The following is a 25764-nucleotide window of genomic DNA, read 5'->3' as shown; positions in this document are numbered from 1 at the left end:
TGATCCCCACTTCTGTCTACACACAAATCATGCTGACCCAGGATCCCACGGGGGTTGAGGATCCAAGACCGAGTCAAGCCGGAACCCAGGGTTCAAGCCCTATTGCTTTGCGGTGTAGACACATCCTGACTGGACTCTTACTCTGGGAGTCCACCGTAAGTCTACCATAATCTTGTGGGCTGACTTTCTTTGTCCTCTGGACAGTTAACTTTGGTGGACAGTCAAGTTTTCCCAGACTGCATCATGACAAAGGGCTATAGTGACCACTTTTTTTGGGAAGGGACTAGGAAGTCTGGGATATGGGTGGTTGGATTAGGGTCTGCATAGTGCAGTGTAGATGCTGGAGCCCCAGGTAGGGACCCAGGGTTCAACTATTCCTAATTTGGGGTTACAAATGAGCATAGATGCTCAAGCCCTGGGTTAACAAACCCAGGGCTTACTAACTCAAGTTCTGCTAACCCTGGGGTTACATTGCTGTGTTAACATACACTAAATGTCAGTTGGGGTTTCCAGAGACTTATTTTCTTCGAACAGTGCCAAGTACTCAAAGATGCTTATGTTTTGAGAACAGTCAGGGACATGGACTTGCTAGGAGGCATTGGCTCTTTTATGATGATGTTGATGATGATTATTATTACTACTGTAACATCTAGCAGCCCTAGTCATAAGTCAGGACCCATTGTGCTAGCTGCTGTACAAACACAGAACAAAATTCCTTTCCTCTTGTTTCTCTTAATACAATAAGCTTTAAAAAAGAAGAAGCTGACAGTGTCCTGGTAGTTTTTAATCAGGTGTGTTACATGGATTTTTCCCAGACTTTTCTTTTTTTGTCAATATTGCAATTTTGTCAATATTAGCAAGTCGGATTTTACTATTTAAAAAAGATGCTTATTTTTTTCCTCATGTCCATCAGTCCTCTTATGGCAGCCAATTGGTGTGTATCCTTCCATCTCCAGTTATCAAGAAACATCCTATGAAAACTGGCTTTCTGGTTTCAGTTTTTCATTTTGTCTTGCTCATGTACATTGATGGGAAGCTTTGGTTTTTATTTCACTTATTTTGTGAATTTCACATGTTGTTGTTTATTTGTCAGTGCCTGTTAATCATTGTGAAAAGATAAATGCTCATGTTGTTATCATAAAGATATTATTTGGATAGAAATAGAGTGCAGTAGAGGACTGGCATGAAGTTATTGTAGTTTCTTATGCATTTGATTGAGAAACTTTACTTAATACATTAAAAATGCATTTTCATTCCAGATGCTTTGACGAGACCTCTTCATCAGTCTTCTGCATGCCCCCACTCTCACGGAAATCCTCCTCCTCAGCCACAGCCTCCACCTCAAGTGGATTATGTTATCCCTCATCCAGTGCATCCCTTTCATCCTTCCATCTCCTCTCATGCCTCTTCTCATCCAGTTCCACCTCCACCTCCACCACCAACTCACCCTTTAGCCAGTGCAGCTGCTCCAATTCCACAGCATCTTCCACCTACACACCAGCCTATTACCCATCATATTCCTGCAACTGCACCTTCAGCACAGAGGCTGCATCCTCATGAAGTGATCCAGAGGATGGAGGTCCAGCGAAGAAGAATGATGCAGCATCCAACGTATGTCATAAATGTTTAGTTATTGTTCTGAGTACATTTAATTCCTTATCCTCGGGTTTTTTAAATGCTGCATGTGACTCTTAATTGTAATACCATGGTTAGTGGACAATTACAATTAAACTGTGGTGAGATGTGAATCTTATTGTCTACCACCACAATTAGCTCTTATATTAGCAGTTGCAATAGAAAAGCCAAGGATTAAGTGAGCACTGAGGCTGAACTACCCTCTCACTTGTCAAGGTGGCCCCTCCAGGAAAGAGCAGAGGTACCTTAGTGGGGAAGCTTGGGGAAGCTAGTACTTCTGTTGCCCATGCTTTACCTGTCCTGTGAATAAGCAGAGTTCAGTTTCAAGTGTAAGCAATTTGCACTTTTTTATTACCACTAAAAGGTAATTTTAAAGCAAACATTAAACGCTAATAATAAATAATTAGAAGAAATTAATGTTGCTTTCTAATAGGTTAACTGCCCAGCTTCCAAGCAAATCCTTAAATGTTTTTTTGCACTGTTGAAGTCAGCAAGACTTTTTAAAAAAAAATCTTGATCTTGTAAATTAGTGTGGATAAAATCACTTTAATTTTCATCTACATTAAAACAAACATCATTCATAGAAATTTTGACTTTTCCCCCCCATAAAAGTGCTATTGCATGGTGTGACAACAAAAGACTAATTAAGGGGAGCTGTTCAGGGTTTTAAGGTCAAGATTCTGGACCCATGTTGCTTGTTGAAAGAAATGTAACAATATATTTTTTTTATACATGTTACTAAATCTTTTAAACAAAGAAAAAATAGATCACCAAACTAATTTATTATTTAACTAAATTAAAAATAAAGAAATACAACTACCAAATCAAAGTCAGTTCAGTCAATCAGTCAATCTGAATGCTGGATTGGAGTTAAATCATAAAATACGTTAAATCATCAAACTGATTCAAGATGACCAGTCCTTAGAATTCTCCAGAGAATTCTATAAAAAGGTGGCTGTATGTTTGGCTATAAACCCCAACTATAAAATGTTACCAGTTCTAATCAAGTCCATGACCTAGATAAATTTGGTTTCATTATTAAGATCTTAATCAGTTCTAACATCTGAACTACAACCTCAGGCAAGTAAGCTTCTTGCTTAAAATTCTGTTATGATGTGGTGGCTAACCCTTTCCTTCCCACATTTCTCCAAAACAGATATTACAATACAGACTTGTATCTTTGATAAGCAGAAGTTTAACAACTCCTACTTACCAAAAATTACAGATGACCCGTTTCTTGCATCCCAGGTCTTTTAATTACAGGACACAGAATACACTTGAACGAGTGTCAGACAGTTTTTTAGGGCTGTTTAAATTCGGTAAAATTACTTTCTGGCACCTATCCCTTGTGAGCTTTGAGTGCTTATACATCTGCGTGCACAGAATCACATTTTCACACCCTAAAAGTAAAGAATATTAAAAGGCTGGGACACCGCCAGCCAACGAAAAGAAAAGAGAAAAATAGGAAAAGGAAAATAACAGGATTTGCTAACTCTACAGCTGTCAGTCTTCTGGACTGTTATGGAATAGGAGCTGGAACTGCAGCCAAGGAGCCAGATAGTTATGTTTCTGGCACAGTGCTTCTTGCTAACAGACTTAGGTGCAGGGAGAGACTGGTCAAAGGCTGGCATACCTATTTGTTGTTGTGAATTACTCTCCCTGATGTTATCACTCTCAGGGTTCTGGAACATCAGTTTTCCCTCAGGTGGCTTGTTGGCCCAAAAGGCAAAGCATCACTGTCTTACTGTTTCAGAGTGGTAGCCGTGTTAGTCCGTATCAACAAAAACAACGGGGAGTCCTTGTGGCACCTTAGAGACTAACAAATTTATTTGGGCATAAGCTTTCGTGGGCTAAAACCCACTTCATCAGATGCATGGAGTGGAAAATACAGAGGCAGGTATAAATACACAGCACATGAAAAGATGGGAGTTGCCTTACCAAGTTGGGGGGGTCATTGCTAATGAGCCAATTCAATTACGGCCACCTTCTTATAAATTCTCCAGAGAATTCTAATCAATTCAATTGAATTGGCTCGTTAACACTGACCCCCACTTGGTAAGGCAACTCCCATCTTTTCATGTGCTGTGTATTTATACCTGCCTCTGTATTTTCCACTCCATGCATCTGATGAAGGGGGTTTTAGCCCACGAAAGCTTATGCCCAAATAAATGTGTTAGTCTCTAAGGTGCCACAAGGACTCCTCGTTGTCTTACTGTTGATGCTTATAGTTTGCAAACTTTGCTTACTGAGTCTTCCAGTGACTCCAAGGTCTTCAGACAAATCAGGTCCAAGGCCTATCTTGGAGCCATGCAACCTGGCCCTGTCAGTTTCAAAGTAGGTAATCTGTAGCTGGCATTAGTTCAAACCAGTAATTTAAAAACTGTTCAAGGTTTTACATACCACAGAGACTGAAAGTCTGTGACCCTCAGCCTCCCAAAACCAAAAAAATTTCACTTTTTGTCACCAATTTACAGAAAGATCAGTATAAAAAGGCCTGTACAAATAGCTGACTAAACCCTTAGCAATAATCAATTCCTCACCCAACAAAAAAATTAAAGTTAAACAACTTATGACCAATGTCATAACTTCTTGCAACAAGACAATTTACACTAATTTCATAGTTTCTTCTTTTCATAATTTAAGGCCAGAAGGGACTATTAAATTTTGTACGCTCAAAAATGCTCATAACCCCTGCAGATGGCTGGCTAAAGCCCTGATGCATGATATGTTATGTCATTGAGTTATAAGGGTTATGAGCATTTTTGAGGGTACTGTAGGCAACCTCATTCTCCCCATGCCCCATGAAGAAAAGGAATGAGCATTGGATCTCGTAGATTCACAGATTCCAAGGCCAGAAGGGACCATCATGACCATCCAGCCTGGCCTCCCACACACACAGGTCGTAGAATTTCTCTCAGAAGCTGGATTAAACCATATCTTTTAAAAAAGATATCTAATCTTATTTTAAACTCTGAGTGATGCTGAGTCCACCACCTCCCCACTAAGCTGTTCCAATGTTTCATTTTGCTCCCAGCTAGGAAACTGCATCTTTAATTCAAGATTGATATTTGAAACTAGGCTGATAGGTCAAACAGCTTCAGTTGATAGACTGAAGTTACTTTAAAATCTCTCAAGGTGAAACTTTTATTTAAAATTAGGGCTGTCAAGCAATAAAAAAAATTAATTATGTTAATAGAATACTACTTATTTAAATATTTTTGGATGTCTGCATTTTCAAATATAAGTGTACAATGCTCACTTTATATTTATTTTTTATCATAAATATTTGCACTGTAAAAAACAAAAGAAATAGTATTTTTCAGTACACCTAATACAAGTACTATAGTGCAATCTCTTTGATATGAAAGTTGAACTTACAAATGTAGAATTATGTACAAAAAAAACCTGCATTCAAAAATAAAACAATGTAAAACTTTAGAGCCTACAAGTCCTACTTCTTGTTCAGCAGATTGCTCAAACAAACAAGTTTGTTTACATTTACATGTTGCCTGCTCTTGTTTACAACATAACCTGAAAGTGAGAACAGGTGTTCACATAACACTGTTGTAGCTGATGTCACAAGATATTTACATGCCAGATACGCTAAAGATTCAGATGCCCCTTTATGCTTCATCCAACATTCCAGAGGACATGTATCCATGCTGATGACGAGTTCTGCTCAACAACGATCCAAAGCAATGTGGACCAATGCATGTTTAATTTCATCATCTGAGTCAGATGCCACCAGCAGAAGGTGGCACATTCTATTTTTTTTTTTTTTTTTTTGGTGGTTCGGGTTCTGGAGTTTCCGCATCAGTGTGTTGCTCTTTTAAGACTTCTGAAAACATGCTTCACTCCTCTTCCCTCTCAGATTTTGGAAGGCACTTCAGATTCTTAAACCTTGGGTTGAATGCTGTAGCTTTCTTTAGAAATCTCACATGGGTACCTTCTTTGCGTTTCGTCAAATTTGCAGTGAAAGAGTTCTTGAAACGAACAACATGTGCTGGGTCATCATCCGAGACTGCTATAACATGAAATATATGGCAGAATGCAGGTAAACAGAGCAGGAGACATACTGTTCTCCCCCAAGGAATTCATTTACCAATTTCATTAGTGCATGATTTTTTTTTAATGAGCATCATCAGCGTGGAAGCCTGTTCTCTGGATTGGTGGTTGAAGCATGAAGGGGCATACGAATATTTAACATATCTGGTACGTAAATATCTTGCAATGCCTGCTACAAAAGTGCCATGCGAATGTCTGTTATCACTTGGAGGTGAAGTAAATAAGAAGCGGGCAGCATTATCTCCTGTAAATGTTAACAAACTTGTTTGTCTTAGCGGTTGGGTGAACAAGAAGTAGGACTGGGTGGACTTTTAGGCTCTAAAGTTTTACATTGTTTTGTTTTTGAGTGCAATTATGTAACAAAAATCTACATTTGGAAGTTGCATTTTCACGATAAAGAGATCGCACTATAGTACTTGAATGAGGTGAACTGAAAAATGCTATTTCTTTTGTTTATCACTTTTACAGTGCAAATATTTGTAATAAAAAATAATATAAAGTGAGCACTGTACACTTTGTATTCTGTGTTGCAATTGAAATCAATATATTTGAAAATACAGAAAAAATCCAAAAATATTTATTAAATTTCAATTGGTATTCTGTTGTTTTAGCAGTAAGATTAAAACTGCGATTAATCGTGATTAATTTTTTTGAGTTAATCGTGTGAGTTAACTGCGATTAATCGACAGCCCTATTTAAAATACAAGATTTTTTTCAAGTTTATACTGTGTAAAGTCTGTATTCTCATAGGCTGTTTCTCTCTCACAAATGACTTTTGATCACTAGCATAAGGAGACGTTCTGGGAGTCATTATAAAGCTGTGTTAACTTTTGTTTCTGAAGGAGCAATTTCTCTGCCTATTGTCACAATTCCTTTAGCAAGAACCAAAGAGTTGTGGTAAAGTCTGATTGTGGCACTCTGATGTGAGAAGGTTGAGAATAGAACTGTTAGTTAAGTACACTGTTACTTACTGATTTGGCTATTGACTAGGCAGTTTTCTTATGTCATTCTCCTATAGTAGCACAGAAAACTTTCAATTCCTGCCAGGATAAATTACAGGTTGGTGGTAGCCTTCTTGGGGAAAGTCATCTTTGCTAGAGATTTATGCAGTAAAGCAGCTACCAATAGCTAAGCCACCTGCAAAAAGCACCATCTGGCAAGAGAATGCTACAAGTGGTTGTTTGGACATGAAGCCATCCACCCCATGTTCTGCTTTTGGGAAACGCAAGTTTCTAAATTGACAGAAAAATTAAGTGAAGAGTAAACTTATAGCTGCTACTTCCCCTATAGAGTTGTATGCTTCCAAGCTTTTAAAGTTTTAAAAATTTTCCATGACGCCTTTGGAAGTATCAGAAATTGCTGCCTTTTAACCTAGAAAACAGAAGTATTGCTTCATGTGAATACTTAAGTACTTTAATCTACCAGGAAGCTGCAGATTAAGAATATGGATGACTTTTCAGTTGCGAATGTTTCTGGATCTTGACATATAATGATGAAACTGGATTTTAGATTGGCAAGTATTTAACCTCATGTTGAAGATTTAGCTATTTTTCTGTAGTCATGTTTGCCAGATAAAGGTTGAATCCTTGTAGCTTGAACTGGTGCTGTCTTGTATTCTAACTCTTAGACGTGCACATGAACGGCCTCCTCCACATCCTCACCGAATGCATCCCAACTATGGTCATGGGCACCATATCCACGTGCCTCAGACAATGTCCTCACATCCTCGACAAGCTCCAGAGAGGTCTGCCTGGTCAGTACTCTTAATTCCTCGTTAGTGTCCTATGCCTTGGTAGGTGCCCATTTATTGGCATTTGCTATATGACCTTTCATCCTGAGAATACGTTGATAATGTTGTTTGTGATTTAATTTAACAAACTGCCAAGTGCATGTGCAGGATAAAATGTGTTAAAGTGCCATTTTTTTTTTTGCTACTGGCCAATTTAAACATTTCCAGTTTGCTTTTACAAATGCCAGCAAATATCTACCATTTTTTTAAAAGTGCTTATACAGTTGAACTGTTTTGCTACCAGTTATTGCAAATAAAAGGAGTTCAACTCTTGTGTATTGGCAAAAAGGAATTTATACAAAACATTCTTTTGAAGTTAAAAGTTCAGACCTTTTGACCTATAAGCTAATTTACCTTTCTTCTTTATCTGTGACTGAATTTTTATGTAAAAACGTTTGCATCTGTTATGTAGTAAAACAGTAGACTTTAACTGAACTTTAACTTCTGAGCTTGGTCTACTCATAAACTATTAAACCTGAAACTTTGTAATTGGTTTTTCTGTTGTGTTGTTAAAATGGATTTCCACTCCTAGTAACCTGTGGTTTACAGTGGCTAGATAGCTCTGGAAATTCTAGAACTTTACTACCTTGATCTAAGATAATAGATCAAATCCATTGGGCAACTTCCTGTAACCACAGTGATTAATGGAATGGTGACCTGCAGAGGACTTACTGTATGAAAACACAGGATTCCAAATCAGTAATATAGTAGTTGTGCATAACACATGATTTCTGAGTTAAGTCTGTACTGGTATTTGTTGTTGTGTTTTGGTTTTTGTTTGTTTTTTTTATTTAATTTTTAAACCAGTTACTTAGTCACAAACACATTATTTGTACCAATGATGGGATTACAGAACTGATTTAATGGAAAGTGTTTATTTTAAAGTAATTAATCTTTTATTTAAAATGTCCTTTATGTGTGTGTTTTAGAAGCCATGATATAAATTTCCAAAACAGTAGAGATATAGCTAGAGGGCAAAAAGTAACTAGGTTAAAATGTTTAATTTTGCTTATGTGGCAGGGAACTGGGAATTGAAGCTGGAGTGGCTGCAGCTACATATCCGCCGGGCCCATTGCACCCTCATTTGGCACACTACCATGCACCTCCTCGACTTCATCACTTACAAATAGGGGCTCTTCCTTTAATGGTAAGGAGATAATTTGTGGAAACTCCTATGGTAGCTAATCATTACCCTTGACTTCTTAAAGAATTTCTCCTCTTTTGTACAAGGTTTGTTACATTTAAATCGGATATGTATAGAATTTTACAAATAATAGTGGTTCAACTGAACAAATGAAGAAAAATCTATTTCATTGATTTATGTATTGATACTAAATGGGAAGCTAGAACAGACTTGCACTAATTGAATAAAATACATTTAGGACAGTAACATTTCTAACTTCAGCCTTGTAAATGGAAGACATCTGAATGAAATTCTCTTGCATAATAATGCATTGACCCTCTGCATCTGATTTTAAAGTTCAGATCTTACTGTAACTGGTGTCACAGTGCTTAACTTTCTAAGCAGCATGTGAGAATTAGTATTGATGCTTATTTTATAGCTTACCTTGCAGCACAGTAGGAGTTAAATCTTAGTTCTTCTTCGAGTAGTGTCCCTATGGGCGCTCCACTGCACTGCTAATCGGAGAACTTTGGTAGCAGTCCATCCCGCCTATGCATGCACTGCTCCCTGCCTGCCACGAGGCTACTTTCTTTGCTTCATTTACATTTTATTTTGGCCGTTGCCTTGGAAAAAAAAAATTGTCTTCTGTGGACCCCCTGAAGGGGTCGGGACGCTCCTGGATAAGGGTATGCCCAGCTTTCAGGGCTTCAAAAAGTGCCTCAGTTGCAAAGAATCTATCCCAGTCACTGATGGACTTGTGCTAGCAACTGAAGCCAAGATCTAGGAAGGACAGGGAACTGAGGCTCAAACTCCTACTTATGGAATCAGCTGTTCAACCTCTGGAGTCCCGATGGGAGCCCTCACTGCATCTGTCCACCTCAAAGGGGGTGAGCTCAGAGACATGCCTGCGAGCCACTCGCGTAAGACCTCTAAGAAGAGGTCCGTGAGTCCCCATAGCAATTCCCGATTGAGCTGAAAACGATTCCTGACTTAGTCGGTATCATCGGTACCAATGGCACTGAAGCCATCTAAATCTGGTACCTAGGACACGCATGATTTTGAACCAAGAGGGCAAGTCGGAATGCCTAAAGACCCGATGGGCACAGGCAAAGAAGCATCGGTACCTCAGGGGGGTGAGAAACATAGAAGATCCACCCCAGGGGAGACTGTTGGTACAGTCATCAACATTGGTACCGCCAATGATATGCCAGGCACCAACAGAGCTTGCTATCAGGTCCGCGTTTCCAACGCTGTCGGTACAAGCCTCTCTGCACCGACAGGCTCCACCAGTAGTGATGCCCTCTGCACCAACAGATTTCTGGTGTACAATGAATTTTTTGGGGTCTGACACACCAGTTTCTTTGCTCAGTACTGGGGCCCCGGTAATAAGTTTACCCATACCCCTTGTCTCACCAACAACCTCCTGCCATGCACCACCCTTTTCGTCGTCAGAGTCAGAAATTGACCAAGAGGACCTAGCTTACTAATGCTCTTCTCGCTCAAGATATGGAGCCCAGTTTCACTATGGACACCAGGCATACCAACCCTCTGACGCGCAGCCTCCCTGGTTTGGGCAGCCGTGGTACCAACCACCGGTTCCCTTACCATCACAATGGCTGTACTGGCAGGCCCAAAGGGGCAGGGGGTTGGACTAGATGACCTCCTGAGGTCCCTTCCAACCCTGATATTCTATGATTCTAACAGGTCTCCATCACTACTAGTATGGTCTATCAGCAGCCAAGGAAGTACTCTTCTTCAGCTGCTGCCTCGAGGGCCTCAGCTCCCCAACCAGGGAAGGGAGGAACCAGAGGCCAAAGTTGAGGAAGAAGTCACTTCTCCAGCCCCTTTCTCATCATTGTCACCAGATGAGACAGTGATGCCCCCTCTGCCATCAGTGGAGGACGACTTTAAACTGTTCCAGGGTTTGGCATAGAGGGTGGCAGAGGGACTCCAAATACCTTTACAAGAGGTGTCTGAGTCATATCACAAGCTGGTGGGCATTCTACATTCCTCCACCTCCTCCAGAGCAGCCCTCCCTATTAATGAGGATCTACTGGACCTTGCCGACACGATATGGCAGACCCCCCGCGTCCATCGCACCAATTTGTAAGAGGGCGGACAAGAAATATTATGTGCCAGCAAAGGACATGGAATTCCTGTTCTCACACCTGACTCTCAATTCGATCACGGGACTGGAAGCACCTGGACTTGTTTGGCAGGAAGGCCTACTCCTCAGCTACCCTTCAATTCAGTGTGGCGAACGATCAAGCCTTGTGGGCTAAATATGAGTATCAGAACTATGTGAAGTTTTAGTTCTTTTATTGAACAACTCCCCTATTCTCACAAGGACCAATTTAAAACCTTGATTAATGAGGGCCAGCTGGTGGCAAAAAGTCTCTCCAATCTGCACTTGATGCAGCTAACACGGTGACACATTCTATTTAGACTGCCATTGTGATGAGATGGGCCTCGTGGTTTCATCTCTCCAGCTTCCCCAAGGAGGTCCAAACAACGGTGGAGGACCTCCCCTTTGAGGGGGACAAAATTATTTGCTGAACAGACTGATGCCTCCCTCCACATGGTAAAAGATTCAAGGGCCACTCTTCAGTCACTCAGTATCTATACATCTGGGTATCAAAGAAAGTACAGCCCTCAGTCACCATTCAAGTTTTGCTCACAATATTCATCTCCGTACTCATCCCAGTATCCATTGCAATATGCACAGAGATCATATGAATCTGAGGAAGAAGCCCAGGTTCTCCAGACAAAAGATGTCGGGGTCTCAGCAAACTTCCTCTCAGTCCTCCACCTTGAAGAGACAGTTTTGACAGGTTGGTTGAGATGTCTGTAGAACACTCTCTCCTCATTTCATGCTAGAAAACCCCACCTATCCCTTCGGAGATTGGCTCACCCTGTTCCACAACACCTGGGAATGGATAACCTCTGACAAATGGGTGTTGGAGATCATCCGGGATGAACACTGCATCCATTTCTCCTCCCTCCCCCTTCCCATACCCCTTTCCCTGTCCCTCTTCAGGGATCCTTTTCACAAGTGCCTGCTAAAACAGGAAATAAACCACCTCTTCAGCACAAGAACCATAGATCCAGTGCCCACACCTCTAAGGAGCAGACACTTCTACGTCTGATACTTCCTGGAAAAAAAAAAGGGGGGGAGGGGGTTGGAGACCCATACTGGACCTCAGAACGCTCAACAAGTTTATCGAGGCTGAGAAGTTAAAGATGGTCACGTTATCTACGATCGTTCCAGCGTTAGAAAAAGGAGACTGGTTCTCAGCCGTTGACCTCCATGATGCTTATTTTTCACAACTTGATCGTACCGAGCCACAGACATTACCTCAGGTTCACGCTAGGCCAAGACCACTACCAATATGGAGTACTCCCTTTCGGCCTCTCTTCGGCCCCCCAGAGTATTCTCCAAGGTCCTTTCGGTAGTGGCAGCCCACTTACACTCTCAAGGCATCATGATTTATCCTTACCTGGATGATTGCCTTCTCAGGGCATGGTCCTTTGCAGAGGCCCAGCGAGTCACTCAGACCACACTGGACCTGTTTCAGAATCTGGGCCTACTGAGCAACGAACAAAAATCAACATTAACACCAGTACAGAGGCTAGAATTCATAGGAGCCGACCTTGACTCTATTTAGGTGGAAGCGCTCCTCCCACATCACACATTTCTCAGTCTCTCCTCATTGATAGAGACAGTACAATCCAGCCCCCAAATTTTGGCTAAACGTTGCCTCCAGCTCCTGGGGCACACGCTTTGGGCACATCAGTTATTGCTTATGCAGACTATACATGAGACGCCTCCAGGCATGGTTTGGTTTGATTTACAGGCCGAACACAGACTTACATAAATGACTATCGATGCCCACCAGGGTCAAGCAATGTTTGGACTGGTGGAAGGACCCAGTAAACGTCTGTATGGGAATCCTGTTTGTTCAGTCTTCCCCATCTCTACTCCTGACCACCGATGCATATCAGGCATATATCTCCGCTCATTCATCTTCCAGCCTTTTATCCCAAACCTCAGCAGGATAATAGAGAAGCCATCTTCTATACGCTCTACATGAGGAAAGCCTTGGCCTTTTATTTGGAGAGGACAAGAGCCTTCTGAAAATCTGAGACTTGTCCTCTCCATTGTCGATAGATCAAAAGGTACAGCGATTTTAGCTCAGAGGCTCTCTAAGTGGGTCTTGGACTGTATTAAACTCTGTTACTAGTTGTATAACGCAACACCCCCATCTTCAGTACACACGCATTCTATGAGGTCAGTTTCCTCGTCCATTGCCTTCTCCAAGGGTATCCCTGTATCGGAAATCTGCAGAGCAGCTACCTGGACATCTCCACACACCTTTGCAGAACACTATGCCATCCTGGGGGATTCTGTTGCAGATGCCAAATTCAGTGCCACAGTACTATCATCCATATCAGACTCTACTTTGAAGTCCCAATCTCTAGTGGTGGGCACTGCCTGGGAGTTCCCTACAGTGGAGCACCCATAGGGACACTACTCAAAGAAGTTGTTACTCACCTTGTGCAGTAACGATGGTTCTTCGAGATATGTGTCCCTATGGGTGCTCCACGACCCACCCTCCTCCTCTGTACTTCGGAGTTCTAATAGTTGACTCTGCGGTAGAGAAGGAACTGAGGAGGGAGTGCCTGTGCATGCTGGTTAGCCTTGTGGCAGGCGGGGAGCAGCGCATGCACGGGCAAGACAGATTCCTACCAAAGTTCTCCCATCAGCAGCACAGGGACACAGACACACCTACAGGGGAGCACCCATGGGGGACACGTCTCGAAGAACTATTGTTACTGCATAAGGCGAGTAACTTCTTCATTTGGCTATACAATATTTCAAGATAACTTTGGGTGTCAAGTGAGCCATTTCTTATTAAGGGATATCATTAAAATGGAGATACAGCACATAATTTCTGTTGCATAAGAACAGTGGCATGGGGAGGTAAAAATATTGAAGTTGGAGCATAAATTTCCCTTGTTTTGCTAAATTAAAACATCTGTTTACTTATTGGTTTGATTTTTTTTATCATCTAAAAGTGGGTATCCTAGGCACCCTTGCTGTATATCAAAAAATAAAGTCTAGGGGTGAGTAGAGAACTTGCAAATTTTTGGAATAATAGTTCTTCCCTTTTATAACTTGTTCTTACATTGCTTAAGGCTTTGCTAGTTAACGAACATGGTAAAATCTTCCAGTACTTCGATGACATATCAAGATTCCTATTGCACTGATGCACAGTTAGCATACTGTGAGGTGAACCAGTTACTTGTTGGAATGTATGAAAGTAACAGATGACTAGCTCTGTCAATAGTGCAACCTAATTTTTTGAGCAGTATGTATAATTCCTTATTTTAATATGTTCAGCAATGTACTGGTTACTGCACAGTCTATTCAAGTGTGTGTGTGTGTGTGTGTATGTGTGTATATATATATATATATATAAATTGTTTTTAAGCTGTATTGCATGGGTCATTTATACTGGGGTGGCCAAATTTAGTGATCCTGCGAGCTGCACGAGACAATCTTCAGAAGTTCAAGAGCCAGAATGCGCCTGACAGGGCTTGGGGCTTCAGCCTTGCAGCGGGGTGGTGGGGATAGGGGCTTCAGTCTTGCTCCTGCTGAAGCCCGAAGCCCTGGCAGGCACGCCTCACAGGGCTGAAGCCCCAAGACCCCCCTCCCCGCAGAGCAGAAGCACTTAACCCCACCAGTGTGCTGCAGGGCAGAAGCCCTGAGCTGCCTCCTGCGCTCCCCCCCAGTCTGGTAGGCAGAGAATTGGGGGTGGGGCTCTGTAAACCCCACTTTAACTGTAAAAGAGGCGCCCGTAGCTCACAAGCCACATTTGGCCACTCCTGATCTATACAAATCCTAATTCTTTATCATGTGATTTTTAAATTAGGTTAATGATCTTCAATAGGACAAAACAATTATATTTTCCTCCTCCTTTTTTTTATACCAGATCATAGGTAACATACATGAATAACTTCAGTTACTTTCAATGCATAGATTCCTAATGTGTAGGTCTACTGTAATAGTCCAGTAACCTATTCAGGTGTCAAAGGGAATAAGATTCATGTTCTTTATGCATCTTTGTTCCAGCTTATAACTACAAGACTAACAAATTTTGGGGAGAGGTCTGGCAAACTTTAGCTCTCATCCTAATCCTTTAGAATTCCAGAGACCCTCAGCTTTTCATCACATGCTGCATAGAATGTATAATTTTAACAAATTTTATAAACTTATTGTATATTCATTATTCATTTACATATACAGGTGAAACCCTGTAGGTCTATGGCTCCAGCTAAAATGGCACATGACCTAATATTTCCACTACCTTTAGCAGCACCATATAAATCTTGCACTGTAGTTTCCACTCCCAAGGCTTGTAAAAGATACCTGCTGAACCTACAAAGAAAAGGTGCAAGACCTTTCTCCACATAGATGACCTTTCATCCATCAGCTTGTAGAAGCAGTTAAAGGAAAAAGCGCCAGGGGTTAATTCCAGAAAAGTGTGTGGGTTTTTTGTGATCTAATTCCAGTCGGACAGTTTATGGAGTTGAAGGGTTTTAGTAAGGGGTATAAGATGTTAATTGCTTGTATTTTTGAGGGTCCTAATGTGATATACAAAGTGCTTGCAGCCTGCCTTAAAGTGCATACTTGTGCACTAATTTAAGCAGCTGTGCTCCTTCTGTCACCTTTTGGTGGTTGAGGGTTAAGCAGCACTGCTATAAAAAAAACCATGGTGGTCTGAGGTGTTTTGGGTCCTTTGAACCTTGCTGCAGATAGGAGACTACTTGGTAAAGTTAACATCATGGATGGAGTTTTTAAATCTCAAAAGTGATAGGATGACCTATGACAGATGAATGTGAAGGGAGAAGGCTAGAGCCCTGGTAGTGGTAATCGTGCTTTGAATTCAGTGCATATAATGAACCACAATGATGCATGGTATCATTGACCATGAAGTTGGGAGGAGGGAGGGTTTGGCCACTGCTGTTTGCTCTAGCAGGGATGATAATGTTCAAGTGGTGAGTCCTCCTAGTTGCCGCTACCTCAGAGGGTAACATTGGATTGCTGCTGTTCGGCCTATAGATCTCTCTTGTGGGGTGCTACAAGTTTTGTTTCTACAACCCTTCTGTTTAATCTGAGGCCATTGAGGGAGAAATAGTGGAGTAGTTCGGGCTGCAGTGCCAGGAGAATTCTGACAACGATCAACTCTAAAACTTTAATTGGGTCCAGGTGATATACTCTTTGTTGTGTCTAATCTACATTCGGTTTTGGATGAGGACTGAAATTCCAATCCAGACAAAAAGATGATGGTGGTAGCTGTCTGGGTGCAGACGTCTAGCGAAAGAAAAAGGATTTTCCCACTTTTTGTTAGCAAGATGTTTAGAGGCACTTTTGGATTGAGGGAGTTTTAACACAATTGAAAAGCAAACTCACTTGAGCTAACACAAATGAAAAACACACACTCTCCATATCAAGACAGGACACCTATTTTTTTCTAATATAGATGTGGTCTAAATTTTTGAGGGGCGTTTGGCAGGAATGTTGTTCAGTGGAGAGTTTTTAACTCTGGAACTGACTCCCCCACATATAGAGACGGAGGTAGCGTTTGATCTTCAGTTTGTGCAATGGGGCTGTACATCTGTCCTGACCTTTTCTTGAACATCCATTCTGGGAAAGGTTTGAGACTTCACTGGGGTAGGGACTTCGGCAAATCAACTGATTTAATTATTCAGGTGGTGTTTCATATTTTCAGTTTTGTGCAAACAAAGAATTTTATAAGCACTTTGTAGAGATTTCAGTGAATAAATGCTATGGTTGCCATATTATAAGAGCAATAAGGGATGGAAGATTGGGAAGGGCAAGCAAAAAATGCCAAAAATGAAGGGTAGAGGAATCCTTAATCTCTTTATAACAGTAGCAAATCTTAGTTCAACAAGGCAATCTTGGCAAAATGGGAGTCAGAGAGGAGGGTGAAGAATGAGTATAAGGGAAAATTATATTGGCTGCAAATAAACATTTTAAATTATTCAGATTGGCTTTGAAGTTCCCATTCATCTCAATGATATGGGATGGGGCAGAGACAGAAGTAATTTTTGCATTGGAAAAGGTTAACTAGGAATTTTTAAAATAACACTAAGATTCTACAGGAAACAGCAGAAATTATGATTACGGAATCAAACTGTTCTTTGCTCAAATTTGCAATGGCCCTGCTCAAATAAAGTACATAATTTATAATATGTAAATAAAAGCAGGCTCAGGAATGTATGGATATGGGAGAGACTAGCATGAAGAAAAGAGGATATGAGAGAGAAACTGTGGGAGTAGATTTTTTTCACTGTATTTTAGCTCCCCGTTTATGTATTTTGGTCATAATATGCTTTAAGATTGTACTTCTACATGCACTAAACGTCACTGCATGGCAATGGGCTAGAAGGCCACTGATCCTTCCATTGGACTGCAGCCTGGATGGAAATTATCAAGTTGCTTTGGGAATTCTGCTGCTTTTGAAAGATATTGCTGTTTTCCCTCATCAGTTTGTAGTTGCCAACATAATCACTTAATGGTATGCTACATTAGGTGATAGCCTGTTCTGAATGTGTAATAGAGCTGGTTGATTTTCACAAAAAGAACTGCCTCAAAGTACATCATTTATTTTTGGCCTGAAATCAACTTTTTGTTTCTCCTTAAAGGATTGCGAATACAGATCCCCAGATGTGGTATGTAGGTATGCTCTATATGGAAAGCAGAAACTTTCTCTAAAGCAAAAACAGTGGAGTCCTTATGGCACCTTAGAGACTAACAAATTTATTTGGGCATAAGCTTTCGTGGGCTAGAATCCACTTCATCGGGTGCATGAAGTGAAAAATACAGGAGCAGGTATACATACATACATACATGAAAGGATGGGGTTGCTTTACCAAGTGTGAGGTCAGTCTAATGAGAGAGATCAATTAACAGCAGGATACTCTATATGGAAAGCAGAAACTCTCTCTAAAAGCAGTCTCTGTTGGGACCACATGCATGCTTGCTAGTGGATCTGAACATTCAGATTTGAGTACTGTGGCCTTGATCCCACCCAGTTTCTGTTAATTTACTGTGATAAAGAACTTCAAAGTTTGGATCTTCTGTATTTACCTTGAGGAGCTTTTTACCTGTTTTGTTTAGTGGTGTTAACAGTTAAGATTGGTAAGCTTCAATTTAAAAAAGACTGCCTCATTCCAAGTAGTACCTGCAGTCCTGGTTAGTTCCACACCAACTGTTGGGCCCTGATGGCATGGAAGCAGTCAGGATTCAAATAATGTGCCTCTTGTACAGAGACAAGCTGTCTTCCATCTTGGTCAAGGTCCCTCTGAGAGGGACCTTCCCTACCCTCCCTGGGCCTGCTCTATTTGTATGCACTTACGTGCTAATCAAGGAAAGGCTGAGAACCAGTTGAAGGCTTTTCTATTGGAATTGGCCTTACATATTCAGTTTCTCATGTCCCCAGTCCAAGCACCCACTTGATACAAACTCTATTTTGAAGTTCCAAAGGCAGAAGTGCAGAGCAGCTTTGAGATGCCAATATGACTGAAGGCTGGCTTCAAAAGCCGTGAGTAATCTACATTCCTCTCCATCCCATACCCCTGACTACACACACTCCAGATTTGAGTAATAGGAGACACCATGGATCTATCTGGTCATTTACTGATAGAGAGGGATACAGGGTTATTTTAGGCTATATCTACACTATACAGCTTTTAGTGACATGGCTGTGTCGCCATAGCCGTGCCGTGAAAAGTCGCGCAGTGTAGCTGCTGTTCTTCGGCTCTCCTGCCGACAAAAAAACTTCTACCCCCAACGAGCGGCCTTTGCGTTGTCGGCATGAAAGTGCTTCTGCCAACAATGAGCTGTTCACACTGGCACTTGTCGCGGCAAAACTTTTGTCTTCCAGGGCTTTGGTTTTTTTAACACCTCTGAAAGACCAAAGTTTTGTTGTTCAATTGCCAGTGTAGACATAGCCTTAGTGACTACTGACGCTCTGTTTAGTAACTCTTTCCCCCCAGCCAGCAGCAGCAGTTCTTGGCAGATTCTGCTCTCCCCTATTACACCTACTTTTCTGATTCTTCCTCTTTGTTGAATCTCCGTGGAACTTGCACTATCTCTTGGGGTTCATCTGCTTCTAAGCTCTGAGACCTGGACTCAGGGTTTGGACTCTACCCCATCTGGGATGGTGATAAGATGCCCTTTCCAGGGCTCTTTCATCTGTGAGGCTTTGCAGAGGCACGTCTCTCCTTAGAACATATCAGCTGATAGAGGGGTAGGCAATGTAGCCTCTTAGGCTCAAGTTCTAGAACAGTGGTTCTCAAACTTTTTTTTTTTTTTCCCGCAGACCATTTGAAAATTGCTGAGGGTCTCAGCGGATCACTTAATGCTCTTTCCAAATGTTGTTTGTACTGTTAGGTAACTATTGTAAAGCGCTTTGGATAAAAGCGCTATAGAAAAAATACTTAATAATAATTGGTTTTTTGTTCTACAAATAAAAGTACACAACTCATTTTAATATCCGTAGTCTTACCTTTCTAATGTGATGGATGTCTTCTCTACCCTGCTGCGGCAGCTCCCGAGCTGGGGCTGGGAAGGAGGGGGGTTTCTCCCCCACCACAGCAGTCACAGAGCTGACGCTGGGAAGGAGGGCCGTCTCTCCCCGGCAGCCGCAGCCCTGGAGCTGGGGAAAGTCACCTCTTTCTCTGGCTGCTACAGCCCTGCACATCCCAAATCCCCCCCCCCCCCTTCTCACCTCACTGCCCCTCCCACCTACCCCCTATTCCCCCCCCTCCCCCCAAGGTCACCACCTCTCCTTACATGTGCGTCTTCTCCAGGGTCCAGGCACCTAATTAATGGAGCCACGCCTGCGCAGCTCCACTAATTAGGTGGGTGGCCCTTCATTCTCTTGTGTGCAGCTGCTCAGGCGTGCACTTTCGCGGGAACTATCTGTGGACCACCTGAATGGAGTTCGTAGACCACTGGTGGTCCGCAGACCACAGTTTGAGAACCTCTGTTCTAGAAGTTTTCTCTGTGCTATAGGGGTATTCAGAACCACTGTCTTTGTAGGAACTCTTCAACCCATTAGTTTTTTTGGCCATTGTCTCAATCTTTTGAGGGTTATCTCTGCTACCAAGTCTGCAACTGGACATTGGCTTCATCTTCTAGGCTGATGTAGTTTCAATAGATTGGTAGGTTTTGTATTGACGCTGAGATCTAATCCCAGAGTGATTGAACCACATAGTTCCACCCTTGAGAGGTGAAGGAAGCCAGGCCTGTCACCTGAAAGCAGTGATTAAAGTGGTTTGAGGCTGGGGGGGGTCACAGACCTCAGCAGATTTATTCTTTTAAAATCAAGTTGGTTGCTGAGGGGCACAGTTTAAGAACTATCATACCAAAGCTGCTGCTCCCCTCACTTTTTTTCAGACGACTTTTATGCATTGCCTGAGGGATCTTCTCAAGAAGGACAAAAAGGGGGGCTAAAACTCAGCTCACCATGTAACTGTGACAGAAGGACTGAGATTTCCCTTCCAACTAGAATACATGCAAATTAGGCATCTCCCTGGGTAGGGGTTTCAAAGAGCACCGGGGCCTACTTCAGAAAAGGGGGGAACATTACTGGTAGGTAAGTAAATTATACTTTTGACCCTCATGGGCACGATACTCTATGATCCATTACAGCTGGGAAGTAGGCAGCAGTAAAACAAATCTCCACAAACGGTAGGGGAACTTAGAAAGCAAGAAAACTGAACCAAAAGGAAAAACAGCTCTTATTTGAGCATCAGGGGGTTATTTTGTTTTTTAATTCTTCCTTCCTCCCTCTGCCATATGAGGGGGTTTTAATTAAGGCAAATTGAGAGCGGGAATGCAGAATCTTATTTCTAAGAGTTTCTTCAGACTAAACATCTATTTTAATTTAGTGATACAATAAGACTGCACTGAAGTCCAGGTAGCAATATGGCGAAACTACCTTAATGAAGCACTGTGCTGTTTTCCCATCTAATGACCACCTGCCTGGTTGAGTGAGCGTTCACAGAAGGAGGGATCTTTTATGAACAGTTTGTAAGCCTGGCAAACTCCTGACTGTATCCAGCTGGAAACAGTGGATATGGATGCTCTTCACGCCCCTTTAGTCATCAGTCTAATCCTAAATTTAATTTTCTTCAAGGAGTAGTTTTTTCATAAACAATTTGAATGTCTGAATCATATTTAAAGTGTGCAACTGATTGTCCTAATTGTGCAAGGGCTTAGAACACAGATATAGTTTTCCAATTTAACTTTGGGGGCAGAAAACTGTACTGAAAGCCTGAGAATCACCTAGGATGACCAGATGAGATGAAGAAAATATCGGGACACTGGAGGGGCAAAAAAAAAAAAAAAAGCCGAGGGCTACGGGCCAGCCGAGCAAAAGGGGGGGAAAAAAAAAAAGCCGAGTGATCCCGGCGGCGCAAAATATCGGGACAAAAATTGCGTCCCGACCAGAGATCGGTCAGGACGCGGGACAAACAGCTCAAAATTGGGATGGTCCCAATTTTATCGGGATGTCATATCACCCTAGAATCACCTAAGCTGGAAAAAAAATGTACACAGGATTACAGATGGATAAGGCCCTCTAAACTTACTAACTCTCCTGGCCAGTCTAATTGCTAACAGGAAAAAACACTTGAACAGAAGGTATGGGCAACTCCTCCATATGTTTAAAATAAGAGATTAACTGAAACAACGTATCATTCTGTTTGTCTCCCGAGAGTGTCTCTGGACTTAAGGAATTGGAAAGGTGCTGTAACAAGGGCTAGATGTAGAGAGAATATGTTGCAAAGCTCCTAACACTTAGACTGAGATGTTCAGGAAAGCTGTCCCAGGACCTCTTGGCTCTGGAGCAGGAATCCTGGAAACCCTTGAGCCCCAGATAGAACTGGTTTTAGGGCTTCCATGCTGCATGATGGGGCGGTTCCAAAGCTATACAGACCGTGGAAGTCTGGCATCACCAGCAGCCCACCAGGTAAAACTTCATCAAACCCAACTCACTTTCATGAGACAGCTTGAGTTCAATGAACTGGCATTTTCCAGTGAAACTCTCATCAGGAAATTTCCAGCCAGTTCTACTAACTGCCTCAGCAATGATAGAACAACCCCCACTTTACTGGGCTACCCTGCCCGATAAACTGATTGCTCGGCTACAGTTTTGCTGCTGCTGCCCCCTTCTATGACCTACCCCTTGAAGAGAGAGTGGAATGCTAATATTAATCATACATATATAAGTAAATAAATACAGGAGATGGAGAGGATAGTAAGGATAGAGCTGGATCAAAGCACTTCAGCTTGAAGCTCCTTGCTTATGTAAAAATTCTGAGATTTAAATCCTTGATGAAGTGGTTACCCAGTTGTGCAATATGGGGCACTGTCCTCCCTTAATGCTAACAGTTGGCAGAATCGTAGCTATTCAAATTGTCCAGACTGAAGGGGTGAGCATCTAGACACTCAGCAACGTTCATTGGATGAAAGCTGCTGTCCAGTTCAATGGTAGGCCCCTCTTCTGCAGATTCCAGCTATTTTGGTGATCTCTTGGCACATGCAGGTGAGTGTGGTTGAAAAATCAGGCACAGTTAGACCACGTTGACTTAAGGGAAGCCAGACAGAAAATGGAAGGTCTCTTTGCATTGACAGGTGAGGAGTTTTGGCTAGATCATTCTGTGCTGCATTCTGCAAAAAACCAGAAAAACAGTGCTAAAATGGTGGACTAGCCTATGCTGGCGCGCACACACACTTGACTGTGCCAAGGTAACAGAGGGTTCACCAGCACCAGCAGGCTGGTCGTATGAACCAGACTGCTCTGATGACTCATTAAGGAAAAGCCCATGGATAGTGTGGTGGAAAATGGCAGATGAGGCCATGCTGTAGAAACCCACATCTGAGGGAGCTGCAAGGAGAACAGAGTCAGTGCACAGAACCCACAGGTGCCCTCAGATAACGTCAGCTGATAACAAATAAAGGGGAACTGAGCCATTGAGTGAGTTATTGTGTTGGGATTTTTTTAAACAGGTTTCAGTTTCAAAGCCTGAAGAGTCCGAGTTGCCCTTAGAGGGTAGCTGATAGAACCATCAAGGAGACCACAGCAAGAACCAGCTATGGCCATTCCTGGAACAAGTAGGCAGAAATACCTGGTTACTGTGTCAGTCTGCAATTGGTGAGGCTTCCTGCCCTCTGGGTTTTTCTGCTGCCCTAATTTATCAGCCTCTTGGCAACAATCCTGGACACCATATTTCACTTCAGGCAAAACAAAACACTCAGGGACCTCTGGCTTACTGCTTCCAAAATGCCAGTTTCTGCTGATGAATTCCCATCCCTAGCAACTTTAGGCTTGCCTGTCATATTGCTGTACAGTTGGGGAGGGGAAGGAATATTGCACAGCTGGGCTGTGAACAAGAGCCCTTTTGATTTTAACTGCATAGGTGTAGTTTGACTTCTATAGTTGGGGGACATGGGGCCAGTATTCATGGGGTGCATCTTTCCACTCCCATCCCAACCTTGGCCCTTCAGTGCTGCGGCATGAGGTCAGGTGCCATCCCTCCTCCCCAAAGGCAGTGCACCCCATTGATGTTCAGCACCCCTTCCCTTACAGAGCGCTTGGGCAAAAGTCCTCACCATCCCAAATCAGACCAAAACTCCATGCTCTCCTCCCCCATAAGCAAGGTCACCCTAGCCTCTGCCCCCCAGGGACATTGCAGGGAGGAGGGGCAGGGGCTGAGGTCCCTTGGTGTTGCCAGTCACTGGTGGCAGATGCAGCACATTCTGCTCAGCCCTAGGATTGCCACAGAGCCAGCTCAGCCCGCAAGGCCTGGTTCTCCTGCAGCAAGCTGGAGAGCACCCCCTTCAGCTGGGGAGAGATGGGGGGAGGGGCAGAGAAAGGAGACAACCTATTACCCCAGTTAGACCAGGGGTTCAGTCCCACAGAACCCCAGCCTGGCTCTGGGGCAGAAGAGTGGGGGGGGGGGGGTGACACCCAAGACCAGTTTTGTCCAAGATGGGGGATACTGCTGACAGATGGCTCATGGGGAGGGGGTAGGGTGGGCTGTGGTGTACGAAGAGTTAAGGGTGTTTCAGAAGGGGTAGGTCAGCTATGTTCAGGGGTGAGGGAACCCCATGCTTGGGGAGAATGGGGCAGGGGAACCCTGGGTTTGGCATGGGATCCCCCAGTCAGCAAAATGGCTGAGCAAGCCTGGCTGCAGGGGACAGGCTGAGGATGTTCCCGTTGGCAGCTTGATGCTCCACCCTGGTGAGGGATGGCTTTCTGGGGAGGGCACCCCGCACAGACTGCGGTAGAGAGGGGGAGGCTCCTAGCACAGACAGTGGAGATGGGAAAGGGACAGGTCAGTGCCCGGGGGAGCGGGATCCCCTGACCCTCCCACTGCCAAACAGCACACCCACATCCCACTGCCAGCAACTAAGATGGAGGGGATAGCTCGTTGCACTGGGCAGAGGGGAGTCCCAAATACTCTCCACTGCAAAATAGCAACCCCCGCCACCAGCAAGCCAGACACTGAAGAAGGGAGGAGGAAACCTTCCAGCTTTGCCTCTGCTGATCCCCTGAGCCCAGCTCCCTTCCCCTCCCCCCCCCAAATCCATCTTCTAGACCCTCCCCCATGCTCTTCACACAGGCTCTGTCAGGCAGGGCAAGCGGATAGGGCTGTCCCCCTGAAGGGGCCAGGGTCGGGAGGGGAGTGGAAAGATGCAATTTGCAGGGGCAACATACCCCCCCACCCCTGCTTTAACGGGGCTGGCTCCACTGCTGTGTTTTCTCATCAAATATTGTTTTGCTGTAGATTCCTGTTTTCAAATGGGGGGCGGGGGAATGGGACACCAAGGTGGAGGAGAAGGAGGAGGAAAAAATGACAATGGAAAGAGGTCCTGCCTGGAAGATAGGAGGTTCCGCTATGGCCTACCCTCCTCCCTTTTTCTTTTAGTGGAGACAAGACACTGGGGAGTTAGAGAAGCAATTGGTTCTCAGAACAGCTCATAATGTAATGTCATCAAGTGGAAGCTAGAGAGGTTATTAAAAAAAAAAAAACCAAAAACACCAAGAAGCCTCCATACTTGTAAAAGGAAGAGGAATAACCCAGTTTTAATGGATCATAGATTACCAGTAACTACTGTCTTTCCAAATAATTGTTCATAGACATCCCTCCCACCAAACTCGCCCTCTTTTAAGTCACAGCCAAACTCTTTATATTGTCATGTTCAAACTATCAGATCTGTGAGGGAAATATATGTGGGTCTCCAACAGATGCTGCTTTTTTTTGAGAGAGAGGGGAGGGATCAGTTCTGCAGGTAGATGTATGCACATTGAACAAATCTAGCTTTATACTGGCAATTATACTGAGTTACGTTTACTGGTAAGTAACCTTTGTAAACCATCCATCATGAATGTTGCATAACAATTTAGCTGTGTACACTTAGACTGATCCACTCTAGAATCATGTCTCCTAGCCTTTTGAATCGCCTTGTTAATAAGAATTGAGGATGGGGACATGCACTTGTTACCTTATATTAATATTCAGATATTTGCTAGTCTGAGATTCCTGTTCAGTTGCATACTTACAAAGAACTCTCCTTCTATGCTAAGCCTGGCACTGGGATTCCTGTCAATTTATAGTAAATACTCCAATATACCATGTACGAGTGTAAGTGAGTGTGTGTGTGTTTTGCATTGGCAACAACTCCTATCTCATTACTTCATAAGCACACTGTAAAATATTTGAACAAAAAATATATTCTCACAGTGAACTGGTACAAATAAAATCATTGTTGCTGCTGCCAAAGCATTTAAAGTTATTATTCGTTAAACTAAAGTAATATTAAATTAAATAGTGGAAAGATATCTACCTTAGCAGTCCTCTCCATAGAGCCCTGCCAAATTCACGGTCCGTTTTGGTCAATTTCACGGTCATGGGATTTTTAAAATACTAAATTTCATGATTTCAGCTATTTAAATCTGATCATAGTGTTGTAATTGTAGGGGTCCTGATCCAAAAAGGAGTTGTGGGGTGGTTGTGTGTGCGGGGGGGTGTTACTGTAGGGAGGGTTGCAATA

At 42.9% G+C, this 25764-nt stretch overlaps 1 protein-coding gene across 4 annotated transcripts in view; it reads left to right on the top strand.

Moving 5' to 3' along the window:
* RNF111 (ring finger protein 111) overlaps nucleotides 1–25764 on the top strand; it is a 65005-nt gene that overhangs the window by 28381 nt on the left and 10860 nt on the right. For all 4 annotated transcript variants that reach the window (XM_029910773.1, XM_029910772.1, XM_029910771.1 and 1 more), the window contains exons 7-9: nucleotides 1260–1611; nucleotides 7328–7453; nucleotides 8510–8636. In XM_029910773.1, coding sequence (XP_029766633.1) covers nucleotides 1260–1611; nucleotides 7328–7453; nucleotides 8510–8636 — 605 coding nt within the window. The remainder of the gene's footprint in view (nucleotides 1–1259; nucleotides 1612–7327; nucleotides 7454–8509; nucleotides 8637–25764) is intronic.

Source organism: Terrapene carolina, unplaced genomic scaffold (assembly GCF_002925995.2).
Source record: "Terrapene carolina triunguis isolate 2854851 unplaced genomic scaffold, T_m_triunguis-2.0 Scaffold67, whole genome shotgun sequence".
NCBI classification, from domain to species: domain Eukaryota; kingdom Metazoa; phylum Chordata; order Testudines; family Emydidae; genus Terrapene; species Terrapene triunguis.
This window is presented reverse-complemented; position numbering and strand designations above follow the sequence as displayed.